General features: G+C 35.4%; 1 protein-coding gene across 3 annotated transcripts in view; it reads right to left on the reverse strand.

Annotated features, from left to right (window-relative positions):
• LOC5575110 (cationic amino acid transporter 3) overlaps positions 1 to 24,434 on the reverse strand; it is a 173,231-nt gene that overhangs the window by 22,074 nt on the left and 126,723 nt on the right. For all 3 annotated transcript variants that reach the window (XM_021851004.1, XM_021851003.1, XM_001661782.2), the window contains 2 exons: positions 19,243 to 19,374; positions 6,703 to 6,801 (listed from right to left, as the gene is read on the reverse strand). In XM_021851004.1, the coding sequence (XP_021706696.1) occupies positions 6,703 to 6,801; positions 19,243 to 19,374 (231 nt within the window). The remainder of the gene's footprint in view (positions 1 to 6,702; positions 6,802 to 19,242; positions 19,375 to 24,434) is intronic.

Genomic DNA, 24,434 nt, shown 5'->3' on the forward strand with positions numbered 1-24,434 from the left:
TTCATTTCACATAGAATCCTTGAAGAAGCTTAAGTAGTACATATAATGGTTTTAGCATAAATATTTGAAGAAAACTCTGCAGAAAATCGTAATAAAATTATTGGAGAAACGCCAAGAAAATGTTTTTTTTTTTCAGGTTTTTGGACGGATACCTGTACGATTTTTTGGAATAATTTGTAGAGCATTCCAAGAATCATAATTTGATTGTTCTCTAAAAAACCGCTGGAAGAGTTCATGAAAAATTGCTGAAATAATTCATCAATCTTTAGTCTCCGAAAAATATAAGGTATCATATGCAGAATGGTTTGAAAAAATCATAGTTGAACCCACTTTATATCCTGAAGAAATTACTTATGAAATTCAAAACTGTTGAATTTCAAATTCCTAGAATCCGGAATTCCTAGGACATATTCTGGAAAAATTCCTTAAATAATATTTAAACCATTTCTTGGTGAGATTGGATGCTAACTTTCTGATGAAATGAAATTAATAATTCAAAACGGGAATCCGTTAAGTCAAAATTGATGAAATGCTCCTAGAAACACCTAGAGGAATCTTTAAAATCGCCTAAAAAAATCTGGTGGAATCCCTGGCATCATTACTGACGAATATCTTACAAGTTTTTAAACATGAATATCAGGAGGGTTAACTGTCGAAATTATTTTAAGAATGTGTTTCAAGTTTTATTGTATTGTATTGTATTTCAAATAATCCATCTGACATAATGTAGTCTTAATGAATAAACTAACATGACCTAGTTATAAATAACACAAACATGAACAGTCAGTTTCTAACAAAGTACTGCACAAAACGATTCCGAAGTGTTGTAATCGAAACGTTGAAATCATACAGATGGAAGACTTCGTTGAACTTTGCAGTCATGAATCTTACAGGATCATGCTGTCCATAAAGAGTACTCCGACTTCCTAGACTAATGAAGTGACGCCTACGCAATGGTCGTTCTGGTGCATAGACATTTACATCAGCCAATAGGGAAGGGGAGTCGATTTCACCTTTCAACAGTTTGGAATCAAATGCTGTTTGAGCAACATGTCGCCTGTTCTCCAAGGTCTCGATTCCAATAAGGCGGCAACGGTCGTGGTACGGTGGCAAGTTTCTTGGATCGCGCCACGGTAGGTTCCTGGGAGCTCGGCGTATAAATTTCCTTTGGACAGATTCGATTCGCGTGATCCAGCAAGTGTGAAAAGGGCACCACACAACTGCAGCAAATTCCAAAATAGGACGTACTAGAGCACCGTACAACGACTTTAGGCAGAGCGGGTCCCTGAACCCATCAGACACCTTATACATGAATACCAGGAGAGTTTAGGATGTGTCCTTGGAGAAATTAATGGCGGAATCTCTGGAGGCATCCTCGGAATGATTGTAGTTTAAATCCTGATCTAGTCATTTTGAATGCAAAGTCTAAATCAATAATTATTAAAGTTTTCATATAATTGAAGTGAGTAGCAAGCTTGGTTCCGGTGAGAGCGTAAATGCAACAAAAATGAAGAAGAATGATGTATACAAATATACAGCAATGACAAAATGATGGTTTTAACATTAGCTTATAGCTCACTTGATATCGATTTATGACTGCATTCAGTGATAGTAAACGCTTGTATTGCTTTGATTTAATATTTGTTGGTGTTTGAATCTTGAAAAATGTTTATTGCAGTTCATAAACCATGTTTTTAATAAAAAATGGAAAACTAAATGGGATCCAAGAAAAAAGTTACGTTATATCGAGGTAAAAATTACGTTATATCGAGTTACGTAATAAAGAGGTTACGTTATATCGAGGTATGACTGTAGTGATTTCTGAAAAATCAATTTTCTCCTTATAGGCTTCGCTGAGCCTGTGATAGTGTGTGTAATGGCAATGCGGTTTGTAGTGTTTTCGAGATTCTTTTCATTTGTGAGTGTTGCACGACCCTTGAGAAAATAAAATATGTAAATAGATTTTGTAATTTTTCAGAAAAAGAAAGAAAAAAAACTTTAACTCTTTTATCTTTTGGTGGTATCTTCCTAAAATAGTAGGTCTTAATAGAAAATCTATAAAAACTACTATTATTGGAGCAAAAGTTAGCAAATACCACTGATCCTGGAACATGTTCTTAAATAATGATAGTTTTTTTTTCTTCTGATACCAAGTATTTTTGGTAAAGTAAGTTCGAAACCATATATTTCAAAGTTGAAAAGATTTTGATCGAAAAATGAATATTGAATGGAGTGACCGGATTGAAATTCTTTAGGGTTCGAGTGCACCGCACGTTTTTATGTCATCTTATCGTCGTTAGGGGTAAAGTAGGGCCAAAAATAATTAAATCCTTGTTGATTTTTTAATTCCTCTTGAAATTCCTTCAATAATTTGGTTTGGAATTCCTCCATAGGTTCCTCCATACAACAATATAGGATATCTTCCAGTGATCCTTCATGGCATTCTAGCAAGCATTCTTCTAGAACTCTCTAGAGCTTTCTCCCAGTATTCCTCCAGGTAATCCATCTAGGTTCCTTCCAGGAATTACGCCTTCAAAGGAGCCAATAATTAATACCTACAACGATTTCTCTAATCATAGTAAAAGGGATCTATCAAAAAAAAATAAAAAAAAATGAAATGACTAAATTATTGCAGGGATGTCTGTAGGTATTTTTCCAAAGATTACACTACAAATTCCTCCAGGGATTCGTGCGTGGAGTCGTGTATAAATTCCTTTTGTGAATCTTTCAGCAATTCCTCATGCCTCTATGAGACTCCTACATAAATTCTTTCAAGGATTTTTCAGACATTCTTTGAAGTATTTGGCTACAGTAGATTTTTCCAGAAATTCCTTCAGGATTTTTTTTCTGGGATTTCTTCAGGAATGTCTATAGTTATTGCTCTTGAGATTCCTACAGGAATTCTTCGAGCATTTACTCCAGAAATTTCTCCATGGAATCCCGGAATAAATTGTTGATTTCTACATAAATTTCCAAATTAACTCTTGCAGTAATTGTAAGACAACTCTTTGAAGGAATTCCTTTAAAAATCCTGGAGGTATTTCTTGAGAAAATCAGTAATGAAATTGCTGGAGGAGTTTACGTAGTGAAAAGGCAGAAAATTCCACGGAAGTGGAAGTCAGGAAGGAATCTAAATAACTTCCTGAAAAGTAGTAGGAATCGAAGAAAATCTCCTGGAGGAATCCTAAATCTAAAATCTAAATATCTAAAAGCTTCCTGGAAGAATACTTAGAGAACACTTGGAAAAACTCCTGGAGGAATCGCTGAAGTGATTCCTGTAGAAATTCCTGAAAGGTATCATTGAGTAATCTCATTGGAACTTTTCAAGAAATCGAAAGATAGAATAGAACCGTTCACTGGGATTCCTCACTTGTAGATGTTGTAGATGATCTAAGACACAATGAGCCCTGGATACAAGATCGTCAAAAATCACACAAAAGATCCACCAAGCATTACATAATGAATTTAAGAAAAAATAAAACCTACAATTCCGAAAAAGTTTTTGTAAACAATTTTCTGCATAATCTCTATATACAGGGTGTCCGCAAATTATCCGAACAGCAAAATATTGGAAAGATGATCTTGCATTGGAAACAATGAAAAATTGATAATAAATCTTCGAGCTGTTTAGTAGAATACCTATAAATAGATGAAAAAACCGAATTTAGTACTGTAGTACTGTAGTATTTCTTACAGGATTTCTCTAGGAATGTGTCCAAGGAAATGCTAAGGATTTTTTTATAAATAATTAGTGCGAAATCTTAAAAAATGCGGTAGATTAACAGAAGCGTAAAATTATCACTCACAAAAATATTGTCGTTAAATACACCTTAAATTCCTACAAGATAGAAGTTTCTAAAACATCTTCGCATATAATAATTATTGAAAAATTGGAGGAATTATACGAATAATTTCTATAGCCTGTTGTGGTTTTCGACCCCAAATGAATTTTTGAATTAAAGAATCCATGGAGAATTTACTTCTAAAGTAATGCCAAGAATCCTTGGACGATCTCAAAATTTTGGGAGAAATTTTTGACATAAACCCGGTTGAACTTATTGTGAAAATCGTGGAAGAATTTCTAATAGGTTTTTGAAAAAATATGGAGCAATTCCTGAGATAATCTGAGGTAACTGCCGAAGGATTGATTCTGAAAACGACTGGAAGTTTATCTGAAAAACTGCCATGAGAGCTTCAATCCAAAAATGAAACTTTGTTAATTTTTATTGAATGATTTCAGTTTTCAAGGTGTTCATCAAAAGGATATTTCAAGTTATTCAGAGTAACAACTAAAAAAATCAATACAAGCATTTTTGAAAGAATATTCCTAAGAATTTTTGTGAAAATTTTCCCTGTAATTCCATTATTGGACTGCTGAAGGATAATGCTTGAGGAATCTTAATAACAGTTTCTGAAGGGATCCCAGAAGGAGCCTCTGTAATTTTTTTTTATTGAGGTAAATTTCAAAGAATTCTTGGAGATTTCCCACGAAAAATCTACGACCCTATGGTTGTGTTGCAATCTCTGGAACCCTTAAAAAAATTACACCAAGATTAATTGAATTGCGAAAAAAAAAAACTTTAGATACTGTTTGCGTAAATAAGGGAGAGGACTCTGTTCGTGATTTGATACTTTCAAGAATGTATAAAATATTATGTACAATAAAATATTGTCCTGACTTAAGTTATAGATGTTCGATAATTAACAGAACAATGTATTTTTGAATCCAAAAATATAGTGTTCTGTTAAAAAGTTCTGTTCAAGAATGTTGAAATAAACGCTACCTTTATCAATATACTGGTTGCTGTAGGCAGAGCCGTAGCGTAGCCTCATGGCGCCCTTGGCGAACCGTCTTTTGAGCGCCTCTCAAAGTCAGTGCTTTGTAGTTCAACAAGGATATAATTTCATTACAATAAAATTTGCAAGAAGAATGTTGATTTTTGTTTTAAGATCGACACGAAGGATATTTTAGAGAAATTTTTAATGTTTGAATGTAATTCAAGTTTAATAATTAATATATGCACAAAACGTCAAAGTATGAACATTTTCATAAAAAATGGCCATATATTTAAAATACATTTGGCGGAACCTCTTAACTATTCTTAACAAGTTCATATAAACTTTTCAAAAATGCTATAAATAGGCATATCTTTCATTCTAGGGTTGAGCATTATGAGTTAAGGGACATTTTTTGGGGCACCGTTATATTTATATGATCAGAGATTAATCTGCAGAAACCACAAGGTGTACTGAACATACAATAATTTCAAAAATGTTTTTATTAGTGGTTCACAAAATTTATGTTGAAAGATGTTTAATTTTCAATCCAAGAAAGTTCAAAGAAAGATTTAAAATTCATTAAAATCGGAAGCAAGGAATCATATTCCTTTAAAAAAGATTTCTTTAAAAGTTACTAAGGGCTCTACAGGATGTTTTGAAAAATATCTTATAAACAATTAATTTTTCTAATTACCACATTGTTGTAAAATCAAACGAAATTCTGCAGTTTTAACTTCGAGCTAGTAGAGTACCAACCAAAAAATGCATGCGGTGGATATTTAATAGATTTTGCCTTTTAAATAACAATTGTAACTTGTGTAAAGTAATCTATCGTTGCTACATTGGCCTATCTGAAAAAAATTTTAAGTAGTTTATATTAAATATAAATATAAATTTTATTAGTCTAAGAATTTCAGTCAGGAGTTTTAAATTTACTTTTCTTTAACATGTTTGTTGTACGAAGCGCTTCAGAAAATGTTTCTACTTTACATTTTGAAAATTGCGGTTATTTTTGGAACAGTGGTTTGATAGGCGCTGATTTCATTATGATTGATGATTTGATCATGATTTCATGAAGTACTTCGAGCATTTTGGCCCCCTTGATGGGCGTCAACCTTGCCAACCGCTCGCTACAGCACTGGCTATGTGTGTCCCCACCAATTTAGGTCCCCTCAAAACCTGATTTTCTTTTCCTGTACATTTTTGTTTGTTTAAAATTCAATCATACTGCTATGAGAATTTTTTACCATGATTTCGTTCTCCCTAGAACCCGGGGCCCGGTGCGGACTGCACCCATTGCAGTTACGCTACTGACTCTTACAGTGATTGAATTTTGAGAAAATTGAGAGTATCGCTTTGTGTAACAATCATGATCCGCAGCACATCATGAGAGTTTATCTACATCAGCTCTGATTAGATCGGGTATGATAAACCCCATCTCAACAAGCTCCAAATCTGGGGAATATTATTACTAAAGGATGTTTTCAGATTATTTATCACGCTTGTAAAATAAAACACCTACCCCCTATGATAAATAAGCTACAGAAATGAGTTTCATCATAGCTCTCTCTTTGGAACTCAGGTTCGCTGCTGTTATTCATCAAGCTTGTTGCAACTTGCGAAACATTGCTGATCATTAACCGATACAGATATGATGTTTTTCTTCGCTTGCAATCGTTTGTTTCCAAATCAAATGAGAACAAATTCTGCAATGCCTGGTGATAGATATTCTAAAGTAACATTTCAAGTTTCAAGGCATTTATAAAATTTGATCATCATGACCATTATGAGACCTTCAATTTAGCAATTATTTCAATTGTATTGTCATACCACAACGCGTCTAGATGAATAAAAAAAGAGAGAAAAAACTAATAATTTCCAAGTAAATTTATTACAAATGACTGATCGCGATCGCATACTCACCAAATATGGTCCCCACGGCGGAAGCTATGCTCCTGCTGATGGCACCTCCGGATAGCGAATCGAAGCTTGCACTCAGTGCACAGGCACACGCGCTCGTACCTGTTGGACGGGGGGAAAAGAAATTAATTTTCACTATCTAGGGCTGCCGCAATCTAAATTATCTCGAGCCATTCGAGTCGAAATCGCATGAATAATTAAAATAAAAATCCGACCTAGCTGATACCGTGGTGTGGTTGGTTCAGAAAGAAAAAAAAACCTAAACTTTTAGGTCACATAAATCACAAAAGGCGTCGCTTTCACCCGACTTGTTATTTGCCGAATTGAAAGCCTTTAATATGCGATAGAAATTAATATTCATGTACTTTGATCCGACTTAACTTTTCAAGAGCAGTATTCTTATCTTAATATTTTCCCTGCATCATATCTCAGATGTGGCTGAGCCTGCTTCTCAGCTTTAATGCTTTACCCTATAGTTACATAAATTCGTATATTGTGACATACCTTTACATTTGGGGTTTTGAAAATGTATTTCCCATGAAGATGGGTAATATTACTCTTCTATTCCGGATTGACAATCTAAACTAAAACTTTGATCAAGCTTATTGAAGAGGTACAATAACATGGTCTTGGTCATTTACGTCACCATTCCTATCACGTCCATCTAATTCCGTGACAGAACGATACTTCCCATAAATTAAACCAAGAAATAAAACTGTGATAGATGACCGTGAAAAAGCGAGAACTGTTGCTGTTGGCTCAATCAATTTCGATATCGATCGGAAGTTGGCGAATTGAACTTGTATTACTTATTATCTCTATCCGTTTTCCTTTTTTCGCTCGCTGGTCGCTGCTCTCGTGGCACTGGGGATCCGATTTCACGATGAAAGTTGCGAAAACAAAACGCTATTTTTAGTTGACTGGCAGTCCCATTATCCCCATGTATGTTCGTACATTAGGGTGTTTCATAAATATTTTTTTTTGCTTTGGAACTGAACTTACACGTTTTTATAGTTTAGGCTCCCAAGGCTAATAAATGGTTTTGCAAGTTTTTGATTTTTCTTATAAGCAATGGCCAACCCTAGTTTGCACATATCGCTGGAAAAGTCAATGAAGCTAGTGATGGCTAACTAGCAGATAATTTTAATTTATTCAATTTACTGACCAATTGACAGACCTTCTAGCAAAATGGGAGGTGTTTAAAGTGGTACTTCGTTCCATTTCTGATATAAGATCAGAATATGTAAACCCGTGGCAATCTCCACTAGATGTGACATTTTTTCAGATTCATACAAGTGCTACATTTTAATACCTTCCTTGGGAGTAAGATTGGGCCAGAGAATGACAAAAGACAAAAAAAATCTAAAATATTTCAGTAAGAATTGGGAATATTTATACAAAATTCAAATGAAAACTTTTGTTCCCTATGGATCAATGCACGAGTTCACTAATATGACGTTTAAGCGGTGCCGAATTCACTCGTTGCCATGGTCACGTAAATAACACGGCACCGCTCAAACGTCAAAAAGTGAACTCGTGCATCGGTCCATAATAAACATAAGCTAGGGAAATTAGGGATATAATGAACACACGGGGCTATGTGAATCTTACCCTCGTGATGTGCGTACACAAATTATTTTTGCCCTCGGGTGTTTTGAAATTAGCCAAAGCAATAAAACAGTACTTTTCAGTACTATAAAAACCTTTGACCCCTTTTCGATCCTTGATTGGATCCGTGCCTTCGAATTTTCGTTGGGCCCGTTAGCGAAAGCTAACGGTGGTAATTCTTTCTGGACACCGTCTTGAAAAAAAAAACTCTTAGAAAGTCTTGTCCATTAATCACTGCTACCACAAACAAAACGAAGGATGAATCTATAAACTCCAAACTCCGATAACTATCCAAAAAAAAATGGGTTTTAAAACTGTCACTAAACGTGATAAAAATAGAAGAAAGTAAGTTTCTCAGGAATGCACACTTTCTTCCAAGGTCGAAATGTTTAATGATGACAATCGCATCAAAATGAGCTACCAGTTCGATGGTGTAGAACAATTTTCCTAACATCAAATTGAAGCAGCCTCCAGCCCCGGCTTTTTAAAGTAAGGAAACAAAACGAGTCGCCAATCGTGATCAATTGTTCCGAATTTGGAGGATTTAGGCAGAAGATCTTGAACTCCATTTAGGGAATCAAGGAATTTGAAAGGAATTCCAAATTGAAAAGAAAGGAGGCTGACGCGTTTTGCCGGAAACTCTTAAGAGAGGAAGCACATTTTTTATGCAACTAGGTTTGTCATGTCAGTTTTTACTTATGACGACAAAATTGAACATTTGTTCAACGCTGTCTTGAAAGATCCTATAGGACTATAAGTCACCTGAAGAGATCGAAACTGGAATAAATGTTTTACCTGGATTTCCCCTAGTACAAGTAATCAATATAAAAATTATAACCCAATCTGGTATTCGTCGGAAAAAGCTTTCGCACGAATATAATTCAGTTCACTTTAACAAAAGTGATCTAAATAATATTAGCCCTAAAAGCTCCGGGACAGACCTTTTATTTTCAATCTATTGGTGCTCAGAAACAAATAAGTTTAATGAAACACGGTTTTCACTACAGTGACTTCAAATGCATCTGATAGTCATAAATTAGCTGATATTTGTAAATTTTTTAATTTATTCGCAAAGTCTAACTGTTAGCTGTTGGGTTTGCCGACGAAAATGTTTATTTTTACTTGTTTAGTATTATTTTTACGTAAAAGTATGGAACAACATTTAGATTCAAATGCCGAACACTGTGTTCATTCTGTCTCATATTCCGAACACCTTGATTCAAATTCCGAACAGCATGAATAAATCATATTCAAATGAATAAATTCATCTGAGCTTGTTCTACTGGTCTCGAACTAGAGAATCATCACTACTCCCGAGGTATAAAATAGATTGAGAGACGTTAAAATTGAATTGCAATTGACTGCCATTTACTTGCTATTTGTTGACATATTTCAGCGAAACATTTCAGCCTAATCGCCATACAAAAACCAAGTGATCGGAATATGCAACAAAACGGTAGATTCTTGCCTGTATGATTACTTCGGCCAGATAACCACACAATAACCGGATTTCGAGGTCACTTTCGGTGAACCAAGAAGCGAACATATATGTATAAAAGGTAAAAGTAAACATGCAGCTGTTCAAATTTCATGAAATAACCACAGTGTTACTTTAAGAACATGATTCTTGCCTTATTGACACTTCGTCTAGATGACCTGTCAATGACCGGATTTTGCGGTCACCTCTGCTGAATCAGGTGACTGACATGAGTAAAGTATTAAAAAAGTGCGCACAGCAATAGGGTCCTAAAGCCCTGTCCCAATTTTAGTGCCAAACGCTTAAGTTTAGGCCAATAACACATGTTTACTCAATTTTATAATGTTTTCCGTTTGTTTGAGTCCAAAAACATTTTTTTCAGATTTTGTCACACCCCTTGGCTTAAACTCAAATTTTGGGTGCATTTTGTTTTCCGTGTCCCTTCCGAAATGTCAGATAGGAACAACCCCAGTGCTAAAACTAAAACCCCTGTGGTGTTTTTGTCGACTAAGCGAACGTCAAACATGATCTTAAGTGTCAAGGTTCATTTATGGACCCAATTTTTAAATTAAAGTTTAAACATGATATAGCCGTTATTTGAGCGGGAAAAATTGCTAAAGTAGTTGCAGTGAGATGCTCTTTCGTGTTATTGAATAAAAACAAGATTTCATTAAAAATTTTAGGACCCAATTCTCTGATAAAAGCGACCTTTATATACTGGAAAAGCAAAATTAACTCATCGAAAAAAATATAAGACGGTAGATGTTTTTTCATGTTTGTTTCCAGATTCAGCAAAACGGATCACGAAATCCGGACATCATTAGACCATCTGGTGGAAGAGTAAAATGTTAGAGAAGCATATACTTATTACTCACAGCAACGTCGAGATGATTTTATGAAGCTTGTATCAGATGAATCAGCCTACGGCTGAAAATCTATCAACGAAGACAGTGAAAGAAATAAAATGAAATTTAAGCAGTCGAACGATTATTTTCAGCGTCATTCTTGTTTACCTTCATTTCTTTTTCGGATATTAATCTGGTCATTACCAGGTCATCTGGAAGGAGTGCCGACATTGTCAAAAAGCATAATCTTTCAACAATGCTGAGATAACTTTATGAAGTATCAGAAGTTACGTGCGTTGTACGTTGTGCGTTGCGAAAGTTACCTCAAAATCTAATCATTATGTAATCATCTGGTCGTAGTGTCAATATATTAAGTTCTTCCGGAACCTGGTTCCGGCTTTGATGTATTCTTGCATTTTTCTGTTACTTAAAGTCCAAAACTGGCTAAAACCTATCATTATATACTGCTTTCATTACAAAAGTTGTAAAAATGTGACTAGGGAACACTTAGTTTCGATAGAAAAAACATGTCCACACCTGAACTTCCGGTTTGAAAACCCAATTCACAGGAAGTCAAAGTTATCCCATCGATTGTAGTGAAAACCATGTTTCTTTAAACTTTTTTGTTTTTGAGCACCAGTCGATTTAAAATAAAAGGACTGTCCCGGGGCTTTAAGGATTGAAGCTTTATACAGAGCAAAATGTTCGATGTCTGTGTGACATGGGAACATTTCTAGGAATCTGGAGGAAATTTCCAGAATCCCACTCAATGCTGTCGGTGTAAAAGTGGGGCCATGGTACCAAGCATTGCCGCATGGATGCTTAATGCATGAATTGCGAAGGATCTTCTCACGCTAAGGTCGTCTGTCCGGTGAAGGATGATACCACAAAAATCGTATGAGCAAAATGCGAGGAAAACAACAGGTCCAACTTTTTGAATTGCCCTTCGCGTAAAAGAATCGTTGGGGCTCGTGCCAGACAGATGAACGGTAACGTTTTTCCTCCACGAAATTCCCCAGGCAGAATCTCCAACAATTCTCATATTTCAATTAACGATCGCTTGCTTGAGAATCATACCCAACTGGTGAATTGTAATCATGCTCATTCACAAGCCAATTATCTTCCGTCGGGTAACCGTTCGAATGTTTTCAATTTGAAGGGAAATACCCGATTTAACTCTTTTGCGAATATTGTATCAGATAACTTCAGGTCCTCCCCTTTTCTTCCTACGGCTAACCGTTCACTACCATCGCTGGTATTACTTTTATTCCAACTCTTCGTCAACTGAAAATACTTACCTGTACTCGTTCTTTGAGTGGTAAAGAGGACGAGCTGTTTAAGCATTAAAGTTTTGAAAACTTTGAGTGTATCTGTTGAAACACAGCTTAGTAAATATACTTTGATAGCTCCCTGTTTGCCTTTTCAATGCACTAGGCAGCATGTTAATTTACTCCAAAATACCTTACGAAAATTGACTCAAAGTCAAATAAAATTGTCATTGGTGACTTTAATGCAAAACATCGCTCATGGAATGATTCGCTAAGCAATTCCAATGGCAGAATTTTATTTGATGAGTGCTCTTCAAGATATTTCTCAATTCAATACCCTGATAGCCCTACTTGTGTCTCATGTTCATGAAACCCTTCTACGATAGATTTGGTCTTAACCGACTCTGGTCACTTTTGTAGCCAACTGGTTACTTATGCTGATTTTGATTTTGATGATGTCCATGCTACATTTTAAATGCCCATGCATATATTCGTTGGGAATTGTCTCTAGGTTTCATATTCATTTTTCATTATATTTTTTTGTGTTGATTATTCAAGGCGTTTGTTCAATAAACATACCATTTTTTTCTAGAAATCGTTTTTGGGAGTAACTTTAATTTTCCCATCCCCTCAGCAATATCTCAAGATAATTTTCTGCTTCTTAAAATTATTCTAGAAGTATATTTGATTTCATCCGAAAATTTCTATAAATATTTAACAAAATTCATATTTTTTAAACAATTAGCTCGTTTTTTTCTTCAAATATCATCAGTAATCCCTCAAAATATGTTTTTGAAAATTGATCCTGACAACTCTCTCGTAAATTTTGCCTTTACAGGGTGATTACTAATTCCTGTCAGTAAAGTAACTGATCGTAGATAAAAGATGTATGTCTGAATTTTAATTTCTAGTGTACGTCCTGTTTTGTACATCTATAAAATTTGTTTTGACAAAATAAAGATTAAATCTTTTTTCATTTACCTTAGTTTTTATTCAAATGTGTTGTTTTAAAGGCATTACACCAGGCACGCACGTTTTTCACAGATATGTATTTTTGACTAAACTCCGCTGAAAAATTTGCCTGATTGAAACAGTGTGTTACCACAATCTTTCGGACTTCCTAAGGAATAGCATTAGACTGATTATAGAAAATTTTAGCGAAAAAAATATGTCCTTTTTGGTTAAAATATATGCTTCTGAATCACGTGAGTGTTAACTGTAATGCTTCTGAAACTACGCATGTGGCTGGAAATCAAGGTAAAAAAATAAATATTTTATCTATGTACAGTGAAGACAAATGTTATAGATGTCCAAAACTGGATATGCACTGGTAATTATAATTCATACAACCATCTTTTTTCAATGATTACTTATTTTACTGACAGGAAATAGTAATCACCCTGTAATGACTCTTCGAATTCCACAATTTTCTACAATAGATTCTTGGAACAAATCCAGGATCCATCCTGCCACGACTTCTGAAATGATTTCCAACTTATTTTTCAAATATTCTTGGACATCTGGGTTGATTTTAAGGATTTATTTTGAAAAATAGATTTTCTCAGGACTTCATTAAATTCTTCCTTCGGGATTTATTTTTGACCACATTTTTTTACTATCTTCAAGAACATTACCAAAAAATAATCATCAGAATGCAAAGGAAATATCTCAAGATGATACTTCCTGGATTACATTGTTTTCTGCAAGCGATATACATTAAAAAAAATCCTGGATAAGTTTTTGGAGGACTTCCTGTTAAAAAATCAAAAGTACTTTTAGAAGAAATTCATTAAAATACACGGAAAGAAAAATTCATGTAAATTTCAGCGTAAAATCGTGCACATAAAGGGAATGCCAGATTTGTCGCATGACACATGACACATCATGTCAAATTACATCAACATCATGTAAATTTATGCCAATTGTCGCGTAATCGGTAGAGTCCACGCTAGATAACACGATGTATAGCGGAAACTAACATGATATTATTGTAATTTTAGACGATGTGACGTGTAAATTTGCGACATTTCTGGCTACCCCTCCATGTGCATGATTTTACGCTAAAAAATTTACATGGATTTTTCTTTCTGTGTACTTCTGGATGGAACTTTCAGAATTTCTTGGGTAAAATTATGAAAAATCTATGGATGAAATTTTGGAGAAATGTTCTAAATTATGTTCGAATAGAATTAAAAAGAGCTTCTGATAAAATAACTTTGAGGTATTTCTAAAGAAACACACAAAGAAGGTTTTATATAAATTCATTCAGAAATTTTCGTGATTAAGGAGTTATTCGCAATTCTTGGAATAGCTGTTTGAGCTTATTCTGAAAAAATCTAAGAAAAATTCAAAGATAAATATCATCTTATCCCCGAAATAATGTTTGGAGAACTCTTTAGATATATTTTATTTGAAATCTCTACAGGAATTCCTTCAAAGAGTTCCATAGAAAAATCATTGACTGAAATGTGAGACATGTATGGCAAGGTTCTAGTAAAATACTAGAAGTAATGTTAAAAGAAATATCTTGACAATATCCAAAAATTAATAAATATTTGGAAAAAAAATGAAACTATATTGAACTGATTCCTGGAATAGACATTGACAGCTTCCCTGAAAGAATTTTAAGTATCATTCCTGTAGGAATTCAAGAGAAAATTTGCGAAGGAATCTGTTGAGAAATTGAATGCATCATTTGTGTTTTTTTTAAATAGTTTGAGGAACCCATGAAAAATACTTGAGAAACTTTATATAAGTTTACGGAGGTAGCTTTGCAATAAATACTATAAATATCATCAACTTATTTCTTGTGTTTTAAAAGTTTACATTTGAAAAGTAACATAATCAGAAGAAAAACTGTAATCAAATTTTGAAGAAATCTCTAAATGAATCCCGAGAAAATTTCTGTTTAAGAAAACAAATTAATCCAAGTTTTGACTCCGCTTTTCTAACCGTGAATGAAAAATGAGGATAAATGTCCTATATATTTTAACTATTTATGCAAAAACTATACCTTTAAAATATATAGAACACTGTGTATAATGATAATGTGTATAATGTGTAAAATTCGTTAATGAGTTTTTTCAACGTCGCTCGCTTCTCCCTGACGAAAATCAGGGACAATGTTGACAATGCTCTCGGAACTTTAACAAACTTCATGGTTGAAACCAGAAACATTGCAATACCAAAATGTGAAGTAAAATACGAATCCGTGATTATAGACGATGATCTTAAACTCTTGATCCGTCTTAAAAAGGTGAGAAGAAGGCAATTTAAACGCACTTGCGATCCTGCTATGATATGACAGGATCTGCAGAAAGAAACTAAAAAGGGTTTTCTGAATTACGATACGAAAATTTTGAAAATGAAATTTCTTAAATGGACCTAAGCCCTTTTGGAAATTATCAAAAATTTTGAAAAAAAAACCTCAGCAACCAATACTGGAATTGAAATAGGAAAAAAAAATATTACTAACTAAAAGCTCAAAAACTTGCTATGCAGTTTGTAAGCGCACACAACTTTAATTTAGGACTTACTAGTCCAATAGAAAATCAAGTTACTCATGATTTCGAAAACATTCTCAATCAAGAGAACATTTACAAAAAACCCTTGGTGACTGATTTGGAAGAAGTGAGAACTATTATTAAAAAATTCAAAAATATGAAAGCCCCTGGCGATGATGGAATTTTCTACATCCTCATCAAGAAACTTCCAGAAAGTGGCCTATCATTCGTAATTGATATATTTCAGAATTGTTTCAATTAGCATATTTTCCTGACAAATGGAAAAATTCTAAGGTTGTACCAATTTTAAAACCAGACAAAAATCCTGCAGAAGCCTCCAGCTAACGTTCAATAAGTTTGTTTTCCTCCATCAGTGAACTTCTTGAAAAGGTCGTTTTGAACAGAATTATGGTCCACATTAATGAAAGTTCAATTTTTGCCCATGAAAAGTTCGGATTCCGCCATAGATATTCGACCACTCATCAACTTTTGCGTGTAACAAATTTGATTCGTTCCAACAAATCTGAAGGATATTCTACAGGTCTTGCTCTTCTAGACATAGAAAAAGCATTCGACAGTGTGTGGTATGAAGGCTTGATTATAAAATTAAATAACTTCAATTTTCCAACATATATTGTTAGAATAATACAAAGTTATCTGTCAAATCGTACACTCAAGTTAATTATCAGAACTCCAGGTCTGAAAGACTTCATTCCTCAAGGCAGCATTTTGGGACCAATATTATACAATATTTTAACATCTGACTTACCTATATTACCTCAGGGATGTCAACAATCCTTGTTTGCTGATGACACAGGCTTCTCCGCCAAAGGACTAAGCATGCGTGTCTTCTGTAATCGATTGCAAAAAAGTTTGGATATTTTTTCTTCATACTTGACAAAATGGAAGATTTCTCATAATGCTTCCAACACTAATAATATTCCCACATAAAAGTGCTTGTTTTACTTACATTCAGGTGAATTTAATGTTACATGACATTAACAGCTTTGTGATTAAATACTTAAAACTGAACATTCGCAAAAACTGTTTTCCCAATTGAGAAACAAAATTCCAGAAAAATCGTTTTCCATTGCGGTACACGCCGGATTCAATAGTAATACCAGCAGTGAGCCACCTTGCAATCATTGCATTGGATTTCATCGTATCACTGACAAACACCATCGTCTGCTGCAGCCATTAACTTTCGGAACAAGAGTATAGTATACTTTTATCTCCATAGATACCGTAATTCGGGGTGTAGTTGATCAGCGGGGAGAAGTTGATCGTTCCTGTACCCACATGTATAGACTGTTATAAGAGCTATGACCCGATTTCAATTATCACAATTTCTGAGTTGTGGCATTACTTGATAGCTATTCTTGATTTTCATAAATTCGGTTTGGCATTCAGGGTAATTATTTCATGAAAAAAAAGATTCTTTAAGAAATGTTTGATGAACTGTTGAAGGGTTCTTCTCCAAACAATCGACTATTTCCACGACTATACAAAGCTACAATTTTAATAAACTGTTTCATACATTCCAGATATGTTCTGTGTACGCAGTTTTGAATTTGTATTGAGGATACAAATTCTTTTTTTTTAGAGAAAAAATGATCTTTTTGCAAGAGGGTTGCTAATTTGAAAGAAAATTGCCTACATTTAGGCGTTTAATGTGGTGTAATCTGTAATCCACAACTTTCAATTAAAAAATTAACCGATTTATCAATAAGTTGTAAGGTTTTTGAGTCTTGATTCAGATTCAGAGACCCCAAATTTAGTGAATAGCATATTTCTTTATTTTAGGAAACCTATCGCAGTAATTGATCAACTTCACCCCGGAATCAAAAACACCACTTTTTGATATCTAAAATATGTTTTCGTTATTATGATAATATTTCGTCAAAATTTCGTTTGCATAATTCGTTAAACATTCAACCAGTACAGGTTTTAAAAATATATAGATGATAATACATGCATCCCGCTAGGAATTATAGCACAGAATCGCTCAAAAGTGATCAACTTCCCCCCAGTTTACGGTACGTGCTTTTTTCCCCATTTTGGTTATAGGGAAGTTTCCACCGTACAGATACGATCCCGTCCAGTGTCAATATTTCATAGTCAAACCAGGTGGCATCCATGTTTTGTTCAGATCAAACGTTTTGATGGAAAGCATTTCCAAGTATTTCACGCAATTGATTCGTGGACGCGTTTCATGTGTCATAAATTGCCACTGTTTTAAATTGTGCATAGCATTCGTGTATGTGAAAGTACATGCTCCAAATATTGAATTTGATTGTTGTTGAAATGTTAAGGTAAGTGGTCAAAAATAATTGTCAGATAATGTCGTATCAAAAAAATCAAATCTTACATTTTCTGTAAGAAATCTTTGCATTTTCTGTTTATGCAAAGGTATCATACAATTTTTATATAGGGTCTTGTTTTGGGTGTACTCTCACATTCCTATAATTATCTTCCGGGAAAATTCACATCCGATGGACGTGTTCATAATTGTCTCAATGTGCCACGACTCTTCTAGCTTCAGTTTAATGCACTTATGGACCACAGGTACCTTCAGTTTCCTCCTCAGTACAATCGCACAGCCTTACGTCTCCACAAGGCAATGACAATGACGACAGAAGGAATCTCCAGTGGGAAACCGAAAACTCTGCTACTGGCCATTCACGTCCACCGGCAATCTTACGGACAGAACAAACAAAGCGAACAAGTTGAGAATGTCCTTTTCGACGACGACGACCACGTCTAGAGGACAGAATAAAATCAAAGAAAAATATCTGCACTTGCAGCGATGCACTACTAAAAATAGTACTTTCCTTGTTCCTTGTTTCGCCGTTACCTTACTCGGAGAACCATTCCACCGGTTGCGCAATGTGCCTCCGAGGGATAGTAATGTCGTCCCTATTGTAAGTTGTTACCGCAGCAGGTTGAGTGTTGGCCTGTTGAGTTTGCCACTTCGTGTAGCAAAGCTGTAGTATTGTTATCGGAGGAATCAGAAAATAAATAACTTTTTACCGCATTTCACGCGCTTTACGCTAGTGCAAGTTTTGACAAAGGGCTTGCGCAAAAAAAGTGGAACTAAACTGGTTTTGATTTTACAGGAAATGTCACTCTTCCTAACAGCTTCTTCTTCTTTCTGGCGTTACGTCCCAACTGGGACATAGCCTGCTTTCTCAGATTAGTGTTCTTATGACCACTTCCACAGTTATTAACTGAGAGCTTTCTTTGCCGATTGACCATTTTTGCATGTGTATATCGTGTGGCAGGTACGAAGATACTTGTATGCCCTGGGAATCGAGAAAATTTCCTTTACGAAAAGATCCTCGACCAGTGGGATTCGAACCCACGACCCTCAGCATGGTCTTGCTGAATAGCTGCGCGTTTACCGCTACGGCTATCTGGGCCCTAACAGCTATATGTTTTGTAGATCAATACTGGACATGGAACGAGGATAAATAAAGTCAAAATAAATCGATTTATTACAAAAATTCATATATATATTTTTTTTTTAATTTTTCGAAGACTATCTTCAGCATTCAGATTTATAAAATACTGCATCAAGATAAAATTCTTGTGGTTGATGTTAAAATCATGTTTCTACCAAAGTTTATTCGAATATTTGGTCAACAAAAACAACAAAAAAGCCGCAAGGAATCGATCAAGAATTATTATCAGGAACACACAAAAAATCTGCTGAGGATTGTGTCAGCAGAACTACAAAAAAAAATTGAAAACCAGCAAATATTCATCTGAACCCAACCAATCACCACCGGCATCAGCTACAGTTACGGGTGTCGCCTCAATCGGTTATCCAAAACCATACTCACCAATTAAATATTCTAATATCATGTTCCACCCGATGACGAACGCCACGAACTCTCCCACCGACACGTAGGAGTACATGTACGCCGAACCGGAAGTGTGTGGCACTCGGACGCCGAACTCCGCATAACAGGCTCCTGTATGGACCGCAGAAAATTAGGATGACACAACATGGAAAGTGAAAATGGAAAATAAATATCGTTAAAGGTACAGGCACAGTGGGAAACCAGATACACTCAGGACGAAACGCACCGACAAACATAAAACGTTACGAGAATGTGAAAATGGACTTTGTACAGATGGGGAGGAGGGGTGGAAAACGATAGGCGGTGATAAGGGACAGACGGATCCCACCTGGATTGCGGTCGTCTTTTGTTAAAGGCGAAATGGTCTCATAAAGGTAAGCTGTTTCTTAAAAGGTAGTTTCGAATCTCTTATGGCGAATTTGTTTTCTGGTCTTACATGTGTTATATTTTATCTTCCCAGGACAACCATTATCGACCATCCCTTTGAGGGAAATTTGAGATCGCTGAAAAGTCAGCATGGTAGCTAGTTAGAAAAGCTTTAGCATTAGAAAAATATCGTACAACAAATTGAAGTCATTCGCTTCGTATTGCCATGCAGCATAGAAGAACTTTCATATGATTCATTTGATGAATTGCTGCATGAAATTCTGCGACTTTAGACTTCATCTGGAGTTCTTATTAGACTTCAAAAAACAATGCGCTTCCGTATTTGTATACAACATACCTTATTATCAGCCGTCAGCAAGGATCGAAAGTAGACGAATTGATGTACACTGTACAGGTATGGAAGTCTGCCATCTTTCTAAATATCCAACAAACTATGTTCATATAATGCGCAATGCAAACAAATTGACTGGATATGTTGAAAATCGATTCTTTTAGTATACTTTTAGACAATATGCAAGACAAACCCTCAGCTACGCAATTCGACAAACCTCCTACGAAATTCGAACGAACTGAGTTGTAGCCTGAAATCTTCCTTAAGTTCACAGCTAAAAATATGTTGTAAATTTCAGTTCATTTTCATGCACATATTTAGAGCATCAAAATTAACTGAAATGTCAACGACAAATCACTTGTTTTTCAATTGAATGCACTTCAAATTTACACGATCCTGTAACATTCAAGCAACTTTAGTTGAAAATTAAACGTTATGCTGTAACAATAGATGAATTTGATTTACTTCTACCATACTCTTCTGTTTACGCTACACTGAAACTTGAATATTTTTATCTGTGTTTTGCACACCGTCCATCGGTGCTCTCATCAAATTTGTAAGCTAATATTTGTTTTAAGGGGGGTCTGTAGCCTTGAGGTTATGCTTTCGCTTCATAAGCGGAAGGTCATGGGTTCGATTCCCAGCCCCTCCACAAAAAAAAACCGTCCAGCCACCAGAAGACGCCTCACGGAGGACCGTGCTTTGGGGAGCACATCCATCCTCCGTCAGTATCAGATGGTGACTGAGACAAACTGACCCTCATCGCAGGCAGCTAGCCTCACTAACAGCAGAGCTCTCTCCTACCTGAGAGTAAAAAAAGCAGATGTAAATATAGATAAGTTGAAAATAGATCTGTATCGGTAAAGAAGCTACAGATCAACCGATTCCGGCACAGTAGTGGCCACAAGCTCAGAGTGCCTTAAAAAAAAAGAAAAAAAATATTTGTTTTACAAAAGTAATGTTAATTTTCAAGAATTTCGTAATTTAAACGGATTTGGATTAATTTCATTTATTTGTTATTTTGTTTCTTTTAGCAAACAATGAAACATTTGCTTTGAAGAGATTCCTCTGAGAATTCACACTGGAGTTTCTTCATTAATAATTTTGGTACTTTCGCCAAGATCTACTTAATAAGTTTTTACTGAGTTCGTCTTGAGATTCCCACGGAAAATCATTCCCAGACGTTCTGATCTCACCATAAGTTTTCTCGCAGAATCCAATTGTTTAAAAAATCTCTTGAAGAATTCCACCAGAGAAAGGATTAGAAACTCTTTTAATGATTTCTCCCGGAAGGTCCTCTACGTACTTATTACATATAAATTCACATTGTATGTTTGATCCTTCATTAGTTCATTAATAATATGTTTAGGATTTTCAGGAATTACTGAGGATTTCTACAAAAAATAGTACAAAAAATTCTAGGAGTCTCACCAAAAATATCTTCAAGATCATTAAGCAAGAATTCATTCCACGAGTTCTGCTAAACCCTCTAGAAAAAATAAATGTTTAAAGAACACATTCCTATGAAGTTCCTTGTGGAATACGTTCAACTGTGCTTTCACTCTTCCGTGAAAATAAAATTCGTAATGTAAGATTTTAATTAATTTAAATCTTAGGGAAAATTTTTGCATTACTTTGAAACTTTGTTAAGCAATTCCTGATGGATTTTTAGAAATTAAAAACCATACGTATAGGAATTTTACATTTTTGCAAAACAATTATAATTAACCTTCTTATAGCTTCTTTGAAATGTTGCTTTTTTGAGCATGGAAATATTTTTGTACGAAGTTCCTCAAAGCAGTCATGCGAAGAAAGGAGAAACAACAAAATATTGAAACAGATAGAACGAGAGATGGGCAATGGTGCAATGATAGTAAAATGATTATTTATAACCTTTTCTCTAGAGGTAAATTACAGGATGCATCATGTACAGATTGCTTTACCGCTTGTTACAGCTAAGGTCCTTTACCCTATGAGAGAGGCTCTAGTTGGTAGAGAATGTGAGCGCCCCAAGCGAGTGCCCAACACTATGAAACAGCAAACATGTCTCATACTGCTGTTCGTCAAGAACTCTTAGAGAGAAACAATCGACATTACTATTGAGATCGTAAATTGATTTTGATTATACTATTGTTCTGAAAAACCGCCCAATCTCCGTCCACCATCGCTTTCCCCAAACGATCCGTGCTGGCTGGCCCCTACATACACACACAAGACTATTATTGTAAGTAGTAGTGATTCCGCGCAATAAAAAGAGCAGTGTAGTAGAGTAGGAGAGTTTTGCCTTCTTGATCAGTTTTCCCACGTTTATGCCGACCCTGAGAGAAAGAGAGTGAGTATCTCGAGAGGGAGTCTAGAGGGTAACACGCTTTGCTTATTTTGGAAGCAAAAGTTTTCCTGGGGGTTTTCAACAAATTTCCTCTGAAGATTCGAAGGCAAGAGACATTTCAAAACAATTTTCTTTTAAATTCATGAATAATTTGAAGCCAAGTTTTTAGAAAGAGAAAACAAAGAAGATAGTTTTTTTTTTAGAAATATTGCTTCTTAATATTTCTCCGCGGAAGAAATTGTAATGATTTTTTTGGGAAAACTATTTAAAGGTATTCACAGAAGAATTTCTTGTAGGACTTTTAGCGAAATATCTCAGTATAAGATTTGCAGAATGAATTATTTTTTGGAGCAGTTGCAACAGCTGAGCCTTTGAAAGATTAAGTAACTTTTTTTAGGTAAATCCTGGAACATATTCCGGAAACAATCAGTTAATCAAATAATTTATGAAATAATATATTTTCTTGAAAATATATAGTTCAAGCAATATATTTATTCATGCGACAACACTCGATTATTTCACACCAGGTTAAAATTCTGTCATTCGTTTGAAGAAAACTTGACCATGCCGAAATTGTTTGAAAGTCAAGCCTTATTTATCGACAAAAATTCCCGCTAAGTACTGTCTGAGAAATTCCTTTAGTAATTTTGCCTATTTTGATTTCAATTTTTTTTTTCGAACATTATACGAGTTGAAATTATAACATGCACATTATAATGTATGGATTTCTTTAGTGAATTCATCAACGTACACCTCGAGCAGGTTATTCCCAAAAAACATGGTAAATTTGAATGCAGTGAATATGCTGCTTCGTGCTGAACCATCCTTATTTGGATTATTCAGAAAAAAATAAAACGAATTTTGAGAATCCGATTTCCAGCACTTTACGTTTTTTTGTACCGCGGTATTTTATACAACAGAGATTATTAAAAATTGCGCTTATCGCATACAACAACACCCAAACGTGAACGATGACTGACAGCCGCCAGTCAGCGAGAGCGAAGGCCATGGTGCGCAATCATTCGGCGTTAGCTCCGCCCATCTGGCATGCAACGAAACGACAGGACGGGAGAAGAAGATGAAGCAACAACGACCGGCAGAATATAAAACCAGCGCAGGAAGCGTTGCGTGCATCAGCCTTTTTTTCAAATTTCAACACCGGAATGAAATAAAATGTGTAGGTAGTTAGGTGAAGTGACTACTTTTCTTTCGGCGTCTTCCTTGAGGAGCAGACCATCCGACGAGGAGAGTTTTCCTGCGGTGTTTACAGTCCACCGGCGATCGAGTTTTTGGCTTTGACGGACTTGTGGAACCCAATCCGCCCTTTTCAGGGCAAGAAGAGTTATTTGTTCTCTCCCCCACAAGTTGTCAGGACGTGTTTCATCATGTCGCAAGAGAGCATTGAAGTCCTTCGTGCGTTTCCCGGAGCCTAGTACGGCCCCGACACTAGTTCTAACAAACAATTATTCAATCAACGGCCGGACGGTTAAGCTATCGGTTGTCGTGCGATTCACCGAAGTCAGAACCGCCACTCTGATGCTGTGTAAGACAAGCGAGGTTTACTCACTATAGTTGTACTACATGCAATAACGTAACTCCTGAAGAGATTTTTGACAATTACAAGGGTCTTGTACACTGGAGCAGATATTTTTTCTTCATGATAGGGTGCAGAACCACTTGAGTACTTTCATGATTCACTTTGGCATGGGAGGTTTTTCTCAGCTGAACCGTCTGAAATTTTGCTATAAGGCTTCAGTACTTCAGTACGAGGCATATTGTGGCCAAAAATTAGCTCTGTAGCTTTTAAAAAAAAAACCACTGCCGAAGTGAATCAAAAGTGCCAAGAATAGGATCCGGCTCCCTAAATAGTCTTTTTTTTATGATCACAAATTCTGGGGGGGGGTTTTGGATAATTCTGAAGGGGGGCATGCCCCTCTGTTCCTATGCCAGCTTTGAAAGGATACATGACCAGGAAAAACTACTTTTTGAAAAAAGTCGATTGTGCAACTTCCGGTATGAAATCTCGAGATTGCGGGTATATAGAACGATGTTATAGCGAAGTCTAAGGACTTCCTCATGGATTACAGTTTAATTTAGGATTCCTCCACAACGTGGCATTGGCAT

Source organism: Aedes aegypti, chromosome 3 (assembly GCF_002204515.2).
Source record: "Aedes aegypti strain LVP_AGWG chromosome 3, AaegL5.0 Primary Assembly, whole genome shotgun sequence".
NCBI lineage: Eukaryota > Metazoa > Arthropoda > Insecta > Diptera > Culicidae > Aedes > Aedes aegypti.